We start from the raw sequence: 13,307 nt of genomic DNA, 5'->3' as shown, positions 1-13,307 counted from the left end.
ATTATTTTTTTAAAAGTATTTTTAAATTAAAAAAGTTAGATAAAAGGTTGACTATCCTTTTTTAAAATTTTAATATTATTTTAATATAAATATATTGCTTCACTCGCTCATGCACGCGTGTAGTCACGCGACATATCCTATTCAGCAATTTTAATGTCATATAGATTCGGTGAACAGTCAAATAGTTGAAAATGTTGAATTTTATTGAGTTGAGGGGTTCAGATGACAAACGTCTAAGTAGAAGTATTCATTTTACAAAACATACCAAGTGCAAGAGTGCACCAAACTATTTTGCCAAAAAAAAAAAATAGAAAAACCACTTCTCCTTGCACGAACTTGCAACTTCTTAACTTTCTTTTGGCTTTGAATCATTTGGTTTGGTTAATTATAAAATCACCACCAAGCTTTGAAGTAAATATTTGATTAATGTTAGATATTAAATAATATGTCATGGATGCCCATGTGAATGCATCAAGGCATTCTTGTAAGACAAGATACACAAGGCAATCTTGTAAAATAAGATGCGCAAAAGCATTCTTGTAAAATAAGCTTTTCCATTGACTTAGTGGAGAAGTTTGTAATTTGACTCTCTATGTATATATAGCCTTCTATTGTACATAAAAATGAGTAATGAGAAACAAGAAAAGTACTACTGCTATCTTCATTCTCTCTGTTATTGTTATTACAATTAAGTTTAATATTTTTTTTAATTATTTAATAATTAACTTTTATTCGGTGAAAAGGTTTATCTAAGAATTCCTTTATTTATATGTATATTTTTCTTTTTTTCGAGTAATAGAGATAATTATGTTAAACTAAAGTATATATACAAAATATTAGAGTCTATTATATTACTTCTTTTTAAAGAATTTTTGACCTTTCTATTGTACGTAAATGTTCATAAACAACTATGGATGTTCTTTAGGACATTAAGATCGTCACAGTTGGCTAACATACTACTAATATTTATATTGACATATTAAATACTTAAATTTTTTTTTTTTCGCAGTCGACTTCTAGCTTTCCTTCAACAAAAAATTGAAGGCCACACAACATATTTGACTTTGTTCATATTTCACAATTATTTCGAATCGGGCCAGCCACCATTACCTGTAAGATTATTAGCCTTATTAAAGCTAGCACCCACATTTAATTTATATCAACCCCGGATTGGTCTATGTCATTATACTTTAGCAGCAGACTTAGCATTCTTTTGACCCTTTTTTATTAATTAAAAGCTTATATTTAATTGTATTATTTAACGTTGTTTTTAATGATTAAGTGTAACTAGTACTATTTTGATTGTTATGGTTCAGATTCAACCAAAATTCCATATTGCATAAGAATATAAATCCCGATAAGTCCCTCCATTCAAGGTACTTGGAGGTTGATGTGAAGAAGTCAATGTTTTCTCAATACTCACTCGTGCGATTTTTATACTCACAGTAAATTAGAAAAACTTAATATCACATGTTATAAAGATATGTTCATTTATCTCGTCGTTATCTCGACATACATGACACATGTTGTAGATTTTAATGTCTATAAGTTGAAAGTATGATCGTTCGATACTTTATTATGATAAATTTTTTACCAAATATTTTGTTACCTTTTTGGGCAATTTAAAATTATATCCAAATAAAATCTTTTTATATAAATTTTTTCCTAAATTCAGATCGCAAAACGAACTAGCAGTGAAAGATCCATTGTAGATAAAAGTCCGTATGAGCCACTGTTATTGTAATGATTCATATTTGTGCATATAATGAAGTTATGATATGTTGATACTCTATCACAATAACGCTAGATAATTTTAGAGCGATTAAAAAGAACAACGCAAAAGTGACTTTATTTTCCATTTAGCTCAAGTTGCAAAGGGCATACCAAACAGGGGAAATTCTTTCACCGTCCCCAATTATTAATTATTGTATTTTATTTTTCAAGAATTAAATTATTATGAACTTTGATTAATAATTTAAATTATATTTTAAAATCAAATTAACATGAAAAATAAATTTATAATGATCTTTGTGTATTATATAATTGTAAAATATTGAGTTAACATATTCTAATTGAATTTAAAAAATTGATCAAATCAACCCTTAAAAAAAGTAAACATAACAACTATAATTTGGAAAGAAGGAAGCATCGAGAATGTATTACTTAAAAGGGTTTTGGCTCCTCTCTATTGCACCTTCCCTCCATTTTCTTTAATGTATATTTAGATAAGCGATATTTGTCATATTTAAAATTTAAAAATTTAGATTAACTTACTTTAACAAGCCTCTTAACTATAAAAGAACAAGTTAGGAAAGGAATTCATCGATTTTGATAAGAAAAATTTCACCTTCCACTAATTTGATCCCTCATTAATATTATTACTTTAATTATACTTTTCTTTATTATGTTTTGATATGATTGATTTAATTTTAATTTTATTTAAAATATAAATCAAATCGCGAATAACCTTAGTAAAAAAATACGTAGAAGACACAACAAGATAGACAAAAATAACGCAAGAAAATTATATGATAAAATCTGATATTTCAAAAAAAATAAAAAATTAGATTATAATTTTGGAATTACTTTAACAAATAACATTAAATCTTGTAAATTTTATTTATTTTTTGGCTGAAATCTTGTAAATTACCTTTGACAGGATTTTTTTTTTGAAAAGTTAACTTTTTAAGTTAAAAAAAAAAAACAGCTTTTGGTGAATAAAATTATGCCAAAAAATGAAAGAAATGTGGAGAGGAAAAAGATAATGTATAGTAGATAGTAGTATAAATAAAATGTTTTAAATAGTGTCTCTTTTCTTTTTAATTATTTTATTGCTTCTTTAACCATGCATTTCTTTTTAAATCTCATTACACCTTTATATTTGATTTTATTTTGTCACATAAAGAAACAACGAAAATGGGGATGTATCATGAAAATTACGATATTACTTAGGAGCGAAAATTAGTGAAAAATGAGATTTTTCTATAAAAGTTAGAATTTTTTTTCCTTACTTATTTTTTTATTATGATTAATTAGAGGCTTATTAAAGTAAATTAATCTAAACCTTTAAATTTTGGATACGACAAGCCCACGTGTCACTGCATTTGAAAAAATAGAGGGAACGTGTAACGGAGAGGAGCCAAACTTGATCCAAGTGTTCCTCTTTCCAAGTATTTGTACTCTACTGGAAACGAACATGAAAATATGGGGTGAGGGAGTGTCAAAAAGAAGAGGAAGGGGGGTGGGGGGTGGGGGTGGGGAGTTGGAGTTGCAGGGCAACAGTACAAATAAGTAGAACAGTGCACGACCCTTGTGTTGCTGATATACAAAGATATGCAGATAAACATTGTTGCTGATATGTCACCTGGTTTTTTCGGAAACAACATATCTACCTTCACGAGGTAGTGGTAAAGATCTGCATACACTTTAGGAGATTTTACTTATGAGATTTCACTGTGTATGTTTTTGTTGTATGTCATCTGAGTAAATTTTGCATTGCATAGTATATATTTGCAAAAGAACACAGCAATGTGGATCAGATTTACACTCCAAGCTGAGCTGTATCTTTTACATGTTCATCTGAACACTCTCTTGACTAAAAGAGGAAAAACATCAGCACCAATGCATTATCTTCTGCCACATTTCACTTGGGGTTTAAAAGCATTCATTCTTAGAATCATTTGAACTAATCTGTTGACAGTTTCATGTACAACTTCAGCATACAAGTGACATGAACAGCAATCACCGGTTAACGTGCAGCTGAAAAAACATTACCAACTGCAGAAACTTGCTGAAGATGTGAAAAGACAAGAGTCAGAGATGGCACTACTAAATGAAAGGTTGGAGGTAAAGCTGGGGTAGATTACCATTTTTTGCAATCCAGTCAACATAATTGAAGATAAAGTCTTCTTCAATTCATCGATATTCTTGAGCAATTTCTCATTCTCAATATTGCCACATCTTATTTCAACTTCTAAAGCTGCAATTCACATCAGAGCTCCAATTTAGAACAACCTACGGCTGTGAAATGAAGCATCAATCGTTGTATCTTTAACCAGTATACACAATTCAAAGTTCTTACGAATTGCTGAAGAAAAGAGCAATGATAGTTCAAGTTGTTACAACCTAAATAGTAAGCCCAGGAGAAAAAGAAAAAAAGATCTTGTTTGACAATAAGTACCAAGTTTTCAAAATGGTGTAATAATAGATATCGAGCATTATATCGATGATGAAAGATACCAAGCAAAACTAAAGCTGAAATAACACCAAAATAGAAGTAAACTGGAGAGGATATGTAACAGCAGGACAAAGTTACCAGACACAGTTTGCTGAAGTTCTTCAAGAACCTCTTCCACAAAAGCTGCTGTTGAGCTTTCCAAAGCTCTGTTTTTCTTGTCTAAACTATGAATTTCATTCTGCAGTCGCTCTTTTTCTGCGAGCAAAGTGTGTATTTCGTCATTATCTTCAACATAAACTTCATTTTGGAAAGCCAAGCATGAAGCAACAAATTCATCCCTGCAAATATTAACACTAAAGTTGAGTTAACTTTAGATAAAATTTGCCAACAGAAATAAGCTGCCCCTTATAACTGTCACATAGTTTATGATCAGCACCTTCTGTTATTTATTCTCTCATGTATCTCATCGCGCTTCCGTCTTAGATAACATATCTTTTCATCCAAATGTTTGAGAGAGGCCTCTGAATCAGCTAAAAAACAACTGAAGAAATTAGAAAGCAATGACAACAAAGGTCTCTGTACAAGAAAACTATGTGAAGAGACTAGGAGCCTCTTGAAATAGGTATAACCACGAGTTACTCCATTGCAAATCAAGTCACTCCATGAGTAAAACCAATTTGGAAGAGATTTAACTATTTTATAACCACGAGTTACTTGAGAGTTTAACCTAGGCATATACAAACGCAAACACTCAAACATGATCTTAGTTGGTAAATAAACACTCCAACAACTTTGAGTATACACATCTAGATACCTCAACTTGTCTCTGCCATGTCAGTTGAACACTCAACTTATTACAAAATAATCATCTAGACACATCAAAAATTTATGTCATGTCACGAGACATAGTGAGGATGAGTTGGAGCATTTAGTTGCTGGTTGAGTCCAAATCGAACTGTCTGTTGAAGTTCTTACTTGTCAGTTGAGGACAAATTTGAGTGTCTATTTATGTATTATGCCTAAAATCTAACTACGCCATGAATATAACCAATTTGGAAGAGCAACGAAACTACTAACTGGTTATCCTAATCCTGCAACAAAGTTCCACCACGATCCATTATTTGTTTTTAACCTAAAACAACAGACAGAATTGGAATGACTAATTTATTTTTCACGTTCATGTGAGTGAGGAATCCAGAGCATAGAATTAATAGTATATAAGCAAAAATCTGAAAGAAATTGCAATTGACAGAACCAAAAGAACGAATTAACACTCAAATTTAGCAGAAACAGAATGATACGTAAAGCTTAATAAACCCTACATAAGTACCATGAACTTTCATCAAGCCGGCGATTTCAAACTGAAGCGCATAAGCGGTTCTCGTCAGTTCCGATTCTCGAGCAGCCAGCGCGGTTTCAATCTCCGTACACTTCACTATTTTCGATTCAATCTCTCTCGTCACCTGAATGTTCGCCTCAATTTCTTCGTTTACCTGAAGGAAGGAAATCAGAAATTACATACGCATACACACATACAAAGAGTAAATGAGATAAAATTGTGTGTATGCACCTGATCAAGCATATCCTTGAACGAAGAGATTTGACATAGAATTGCACCTGAATCCTCCATTTTTACTGTCTGTTCTAATGGAGAACTTCCCGCGGTTTTAAGCAATGCGTGCACTTATATTTTGAGATTTTAAAATTTTACTCCCTCAAAAACATTTTGGTACGACACTTTGCCCCATGACTAAATCTCAAATTGCACTTCGTTCCTCCTCTTTTCTATGAGGATAAAGGTTTTGCGTTACTTTTCACCATATCTATTTGTTGGAGGCAGGCGAAGGTAACAGATTGGGTATAGGTTCATTTGAAGTCATACCTTTTGACACCGCGTCTAAATTAATGCATAAAAACTGCTAAAATCTCGATAAATATTAGACCCACAGTCATAATATTACGTTACATGTTAAAATATTATAATTTTTAAAACTTCCAACTCATTAAGAATAAGTTATGATTCGCTTCTGATTGGAGACAAGTGAGAAACTGAATGAGTTAGAATCTTTTGAAGGCCAATAACTTCCATCCCCCAGACCTTGATTGCTATATTTCAAAAAAATTATAGTAAGAAATTATGTTCTACCATTTCCTCCGTATAAATACTCTGTTTTCCTGGTGATCAAAAGGACGAACCACATAAACTAATTTTCCAAGAAGATTCGAAATGAGAGAAAACTGAAGGTCTAATTTGCATTATTTGGGATCCATGATTTGTGCAATTCTCTCTTATTGAAAATCATTAATTCGCACACTTTATTTGTAAAGTAAAAGTTAATATTCTGAAGTACACAGTGATGAGAGCACTTGGTAAAAATGCTGGTCTGCTGAAAAAGAATGGTCTAGTCCAGCCATATTGAAGGAAAGTACAATAACTGGGTTGGCTATATAAATCACCACTGACCATGTTCCTCCATATAAAACTCATTCCACGCCAATTTCAACGGAAAGTAAAATAAAATTTTTACCAAGCACAAAAGCTAACACTTCACTTTATCACTTAAATTTAAGCTTATCCACAGACAAAATAGAGGAGCTGCCGCGGGAAAGGTTGGCTTGGGAAAACTGGGGAAGAGTGTCGGGTGGGGTGGGGGAGTTGTGAAATAAGGTGATAAGACAGATAGTTATTTTTCCTCTCCAAAGATCTAGCTTAAATAATATAATTCACAAAACTACATTCTTGTGGGGGGTTTGTTCTCTATGACATCTCTTCACATGATAACAGCAACCATATCTCTGTTTTTTCCCTGTCTACCTCTTTGGACATATCAAACAACAGTTGAGGTTCAAACCCGGATCATGCCTTTGAAAACTTACACAAAGAATTCCATCTGCACCTGTCAATTCGATTAATCAATAACAAAGACAGTTAACTGCAACGAAAAATTTGAAACAAGAAAAATGACCTAAAGATACAAGCCCCAGTAAGAAGAAATCAAATTAGAAGCCATAGGTAGGACAAGCTGAAAGCAAATGTCCTCAGCTTTCTTTTTAAAGCAATCTCCAGCTGGGGAAAAGGATTTAGATAAAGATATGCTAGCATTCCACTGAGTTTTGGATACATAACAAACACAAGTGATCAATGCAATGATTTTAAACACATGGGTAATCGAAAAAGAGATGCATTCCATGAAAAACCACCAAAATGATTTTGAGAAGCAAGATTAAAGAAGTCCCAAGAATGTGGACAGTATGTCTGACTAATAAATAATGATAGTGAGTGAGACCAACAATGAGGTTGAAGATAACTGGACATGTTAAATATGAGGCCAAAAAGCCTTTTTTTTCCTGGACTTAACATAAACCAAAAGCACAGCATGTACAATCCGAGGGATGAAAAGACATTATGATTATGTCTAATAAGAAAAATTTACATGCATCAACTATATTTAGTTGAAAAAAGAAAAGAACCAAGAGTACATTGTACCTACTAAATTCTATCCACATTTCGTTTGATTGACTAAGAAAGAGTAGGCCTCAACATTCTCCATATACTAGAGATTTTCGGTACTAGTAAATAATGATATTATTTGATTGGACCGATGAGCCTTTAGCTGGTCATGAGAACCCAAAAGTTTGTATAACACTGATGCAAGTGAAATGGACTGAGCAGCAGAAGAAAAACAACGATAAAGATTTGGACAATCACTCGTATGGAAAATTGCATGAATAAAGAATTTAGTGTAGAATGATGAGAACATTGAGAAGCAAAGTGCAAGAGTACTATAAGAGAAGGAAAACCTTCTCCCTCTTGAATTATTGTTGGATCACAGGTACAGTAATCTCGTTCCTGCTATTTATTAGTCACTTCGGCTCTGAGGATAGACCCATATGGTAAAGATCATCGCAGTAAATATACATGGTGCAATTAAAATTTAGAATTGATCTTAATGGTGTTTAAGCAAGATTGGTAAGACTTGGTTAAGCCATCACACATTGCCAATCTATGGAACTGTATGCGTTGAATCATGCCTTTGTGTATTTTGGATGGAATATATCAAAGACATGTATTTTTCGTGGAATAATTTAATTATAGGTCTAAAGTGAATACCATATAGATCAAATTTAGGGAGCACAACATTATGTGAGTTGTAATGTATAGGCCATGCGGATTTAGTGTGGGCATACAATTGCCAATATACTTAAAGGAAATCTTGAAAATAACACTAAAAATGACAAAGACGATGTGAAAAAAAGGAAGTAAATATTTCAGCAACTTAATTTGTATCTTCAATTTTTGGAAACTTATAAAGTTCTTATGTCAAACCTTGATCGATGAACCTACAAAGTCCTTCAAATTGTATCTGATTAAATCCAGGTATTGTAGATATTCCCTCATTTCCATCTCCGAGCATTTTTAATTTTCCATTTATCAAAAAATACCACTATTGGATCATTTTTCATCTAATTAAATAGATTAGATAAATGATCTAGCAATGATGGCATTTCAATTTTGTTTACCGAATCACATGAAATTTTACCCAACTCCATATCTGGAATGTATAAAATACGTATCAACGGAGGAAGAAAGAATTTTCTACTTGAATAGAATTGAAATTTTCAACAAATACAAATGGAAAGAAATTGATAAAACATCCCTAGAAACAACAAACTTCTGCTACTTAGACTTATTAATTAAGTTATAGGATTTTGTATACAATAAAAAAACAAAAATGATTTCATTTCTACCCTTATTACGATAATACATATTTCAACCTGCTTGAACATCAGAAAAATAAATAGATTGGACATTTAATTAAGTCAATCAAGGTTTAAAAGTAACAAATAATATAACTAATTAGAAGTGTAAAATATCTAATAAGATTTTATTGAGTTGCAGTTATCAAGATTTTTTTCTTGGATCACCTTACGAGAAAATGTATGTGTAAATAAAAACTAGAACTAGTTATTCGGTATTATTACTTTGTAATTTCAGTGCAAAAAAAAGAACAACTTTTGTTGGCTTTAAAGGTAATCTCGTAGTAGATTCACATCACGTAAAAATACGAAATAAACATGATAAATACTCATAATATAAAAACATTAAACAAACATGTCAATACATGTGACAGATAGACTCATAACTAGAAAACGTCAAACACACATGCTAATGCCCGTGACTGATAGATTCATAACAAAAAGACATTAAACAAACATACCAATACCTGTGACTAATAGACCCATAACAAGAAAACATTAAACAAACATGCTAAAACCCGTGACTGATAGATTCATAACAAGAAAACATTAAACAAACATGCCAATACTCGTGGCTGATAGACCCATAGACAGAAGATAATAAACAAACATGTCAAAACCCGTGATTGATAGACTCATAACAAGAAAAAATCAAACAAACGTGACAGATAAAATCATAATAACAAAAAAATAAAAAAACAAGCCAATACACATGACTAATAGACTTCATAACAAGAAACCATTAAATAAATGTGACAATACATGTGACAGATAAACTCACCCAACTACTATAAATTACACAAATGCACCTAATAAAATTGCTCAGCTACTTAGCAAAAACATCTTCTTCTTTTTTGATTAATTATTTTGCAATGGAAAACATGATCAAGAAGGGTAAGCAAAAGATAGAAATGAAATTGATTGAATGCGAGAAAGCTAGCACTGTTGCTTACTCGAAACGAAAAAAAACTTTGATAAAATATGCAGAGAAGCTTTCAACTAGGATGGGAGTAGACGTTGGTTTCATGCTCTTTACACCAGGTGGAAAACCGTGTCCCTATGGTTCCACAAGCCACAAGCCACAAGCATAGATGAAATAGTTTATAAGTGTTTAAAAGTGAAAATAAGATCGTCAACGCGATCTTGCTGAAGGTAAATCAAATGTCTTTGAGGTGTTTGAGGATTTCCAAAAAGAATCACAAGCTTTGGAAGAGAGTGAAAAACAACGGATATTGATGTAAAAGATCATGCACCCAGGGTCAAAAATACCCCCAAACAAACAAATGGATGGGCATATGTTGGCAATTAAGTTGCAAATAGAACAACTTAAAAAAGAAACAAGAAGTGTTATTCTGGCTGAGCTACTCAAAATTGATTTAAATGTTGTCCCTGAGCCAGAAAAGGAGGAGAGTTCTTGAAATCATGATTATCAATAGGGGTGTTCATGGATTGGTTTTGGGATAATACTCAAGCCAAATCAATTTAGTTGTTTTTTTAAATGTTAAAACCAAACGAAACTAAATATAAATCACATCCATCGGTTTGGTTCAATTTGCTTTGATTTTTTTGATTTTAAGAAACATTATGATATTTCTCTCTTTTTACTTTTTATCCCTATACATCATTTTTCAACTTACAATCCGTTATTAAACTTTTATTGTGACGACTATAATTTTATTAGATTGTAGAATATCTAACGACCTATTAACTTTAATCAATTGAATAAAGTTGATAAGAAATGCAGCAAAATATATATAGATAAATCTCATAGTTGTTTCTTTAAATAAATGAATTTAGATTCATGGTTCTCTTTTAATAAATGAGCTTAAAGTGTAATGTGCATTATCCTATTAGATATAAATAAATTTTCATGAAAAACTATGCAAAATATTTAAAATCATTTATAAAAAATAATTGTTTATACATATAATTATAAAATTTGTGTATATAATTTATTGGTGTCTATGCTTACACCAAATGTCTGATGAAATGGGGTAGTGAAGAAAAAAATGTCTATTTGATTCAGAATGTAGTAGACACATATAACACCTGTTGGCCAGTTAAAACTTTTTAGTACTGAGATTGTCTTGTGTTAGCTTGTTAGGCGTGCTTCATTCAAGGCTAACCAACTGAAATTTTTTTAGGCAATTGAGTCTTGCCTATAACTTTTCAAGGCCATCAATCAATGATTTCATTTGATGAGCATAGATGAGTATAAGCTGCCTTTCATAACAGAGACCATTTCTGGAGTTTCTCCACCTAATGATGTCGGCTAGATTTTTATTCTAGAGAAGCCTTGTGATTTGGCACGTAGAGTGAGAATCTCTGGAAACTCCCACTCCTACAATCCCCTCCTGAATAGAATGAGCCAATGTAATACCCCGTACGCTTTTAAGCTAGAAATCGGACCTTCGTTCCTATGAGTGTAAACTCTAGTCCCGTGATTCATACTTGAATCCATGTTTCATGATCATTAACCTAGTGTGAAGAAAGATTATGAGGTGGGAAAAATATTCAGAAGTGTCACTTAGAGCAAAGTGAGCTAAGAGTCTTTGATTTGACCAATTTTTGGTATTCGATTCCACAAGGGTCATCTTTGAACGAGTATAACTTTACGTATATGTGGAATTTGGTAGATTAAGACCCACCAAATTGTAGATAATCGAATTAGCTTTCCAACGATACCAATTTCGCCTTAATCCGATACTCGAGCAAAAAGTTATGGCTTTGCAAAGGGCTGTGCGACGCCTAACAATCGCCTAAGACTACTGGAAAGGGTTTGCCATAAGTTGTGCGACGCAGACCTTAACGTTTGCCATAGGTTGTGAACCTTAAGGTTTGCCATAGGTTGTGCGACGCAAACCTTATGGCCAAGCGGCGTAGACACTCCGTTTTTGAGTTATTTTGAGGGCATCTAAGTCATCTAACACTTGATAAACGTCCCTAAACATAACTACATGAGGTTAATAGTTCCTAAACACATTTTAACCCTATCAACATCATTAGTTCATCATCTAAAACACAAGAGGAGAAGAGCAACTAGGATTTGCACAATCAAGCTTGAAGATTCAATCTTTTCACAATTTCTTCGTCAATAAGGTATGTGGGGTTATGAGCAAGAATACTCCTTTCATCCTTGTTCGCAAAACTAGTTTTTAAAGTCGAATTTACATGAGTTTCAATTTAGGGTTCATACCCAATTATCATTATTTGAAGATTATGATGTTACAAGTGATTTAAATGTTGAATACATGTCTATTTTCACATCTTTATGCGTGTGATATGATTTTACAGATTTCCAATTGAGTTTTAAGCATGATATTGTGATTCTTGATTTCAGTATCTTAATATTATTGAAGTATTTCAAGAAGTATATTGAGCATGACGTTTTGCTATGAATTTGCATGAGCATGGGTTTTAAGCCCTAAGTCTAAGTATAGATATTTCAAGAAGATTATGATTTTAAGCCCCTTTTATAAGTTGTTTACCAAGATTTAAGAAAAAAATTGATCTTTTGATCCTAAGCTAAGATAAGGAATCCACATTGTTCATATAGTTTGAGATTTTAAGAAAGAGAAGCATAATTGGTTTACATTATAAACTCTTGTGCTATTTTAAGGTGGATTTCCTAAAGTTCTAAGCAATAAGTATGGGAGTAGTATTTAGCACCGAGTTGGGAATGATTCCAAGGTCTCGTGTCCTAGAATTATGAGTCACCGTAGGTTTAAGCGCCCATAGTGGGCTAAGTTAGTGATCACTTAAAATAAGGTTCTATTCCGATGGCAAGGGTAGAACAACTCTCCCTAACGTGGGTAAGACGTTGGACTCCATGACGGCTCACATGGTATATGTCGGTTAGAAGAACCTCCCTAACAGAAAAAGAATAACAGAACATTTTTTAGAAACTAAGTGTAAAGTCTCACAAATTTACTTAGATATTGTCTTACATAAGACTTCAGTTATCAGATTTCAGCTTTTAGTTTTCATATGAAAAAGGTGAGTCCTTTTTACACTTAGAAGCATGATTTGAAAACAGAATAAGACTACAACTTTTTAGAACCAAGTGTGGTGGCTCACAGAATTACCTTTATGCTTTACTTCTCATGATTTATGATTTTACAGTTTTGATTACTCAAGCCAAGGTGAGTCACTTAAACTTAGCATGCAGTTTTGACAGTTTGTATGAATAGTGCATTATTGTTTTACTTATGCATTCATCCTCATATGCTCAGTACATTCCAAAAGTACTAATCCACATATATGTCTATGTGCTACATTATTTAATAATGGAGGTACCAGATCAGTTGTAGTCTATATATCACGTTCAGACAGTTTCAGATTCCAGCCAGCAGGTGATGAGTCCTCCTACTTC

General features: G+C 32.3%; 1 protein-coding gene across 2 annotated transcripts; it reads right to left on the bottom strand.

Moving 5' to 3' along the window:
- Positions 1-3,249: 3,249 nt before the first annotated feature.
- LOC107865869 lies at positions 3,250-7,074 on the bottom strand. 2 transcript variants are annotated; one of them, XM_016712062.2, is made up of 6 exons: positions 5,748-7,074; positions 5,508-5,670; positions 4,614-4,707; positions 4,316-4,515; positions 3,867-3,979; positions 3,250-3,790 (listed from the first exon to the last, which is right to left on the bottom strand). In XM_016712062.2, exons 1-6 carry the CDS (start codon positions 5,805-5,807, stop codon positions 3,749-3,751), a joined length of 672 nt encoding a protein of 223 aa, XP_016567548.1. In that variant the 5' UTR covers positions 5,808-7,074; the 3' UTR covers positions 3,250-3,748. The 2 variants fall into 2 exon arrangements, with proteins under 2 accessions (XP_016567548.1, XP_016567547.1); XM_016712061.2 differs by having other exon boundaries at positions 3,250-3,979.
- Positions 7,075-13,307: the final 6,233 nt, after the last annotated feature.

Source organism: Capsicum annuum, chromosome 3 (genome assembly GCF_002878395.1).
Source record: "Capsicum annuum cultivar UCD-10X-F1 chromosome 3, UCD10Xv1.1, whole genome shotgun sequence".
Taxonomy (NCBI): domain Eukaryota; kingdom Viridiplantae; phylum Streptophyta; class Magnoliopsida; order Solanales; family Solanaceae; genus Capsicum; species Capsicum annuum.
Note: the sequence above shows the minus strand (reverse complement) of the source record. Positions and strands in the feature narration are given on the sequence as shown.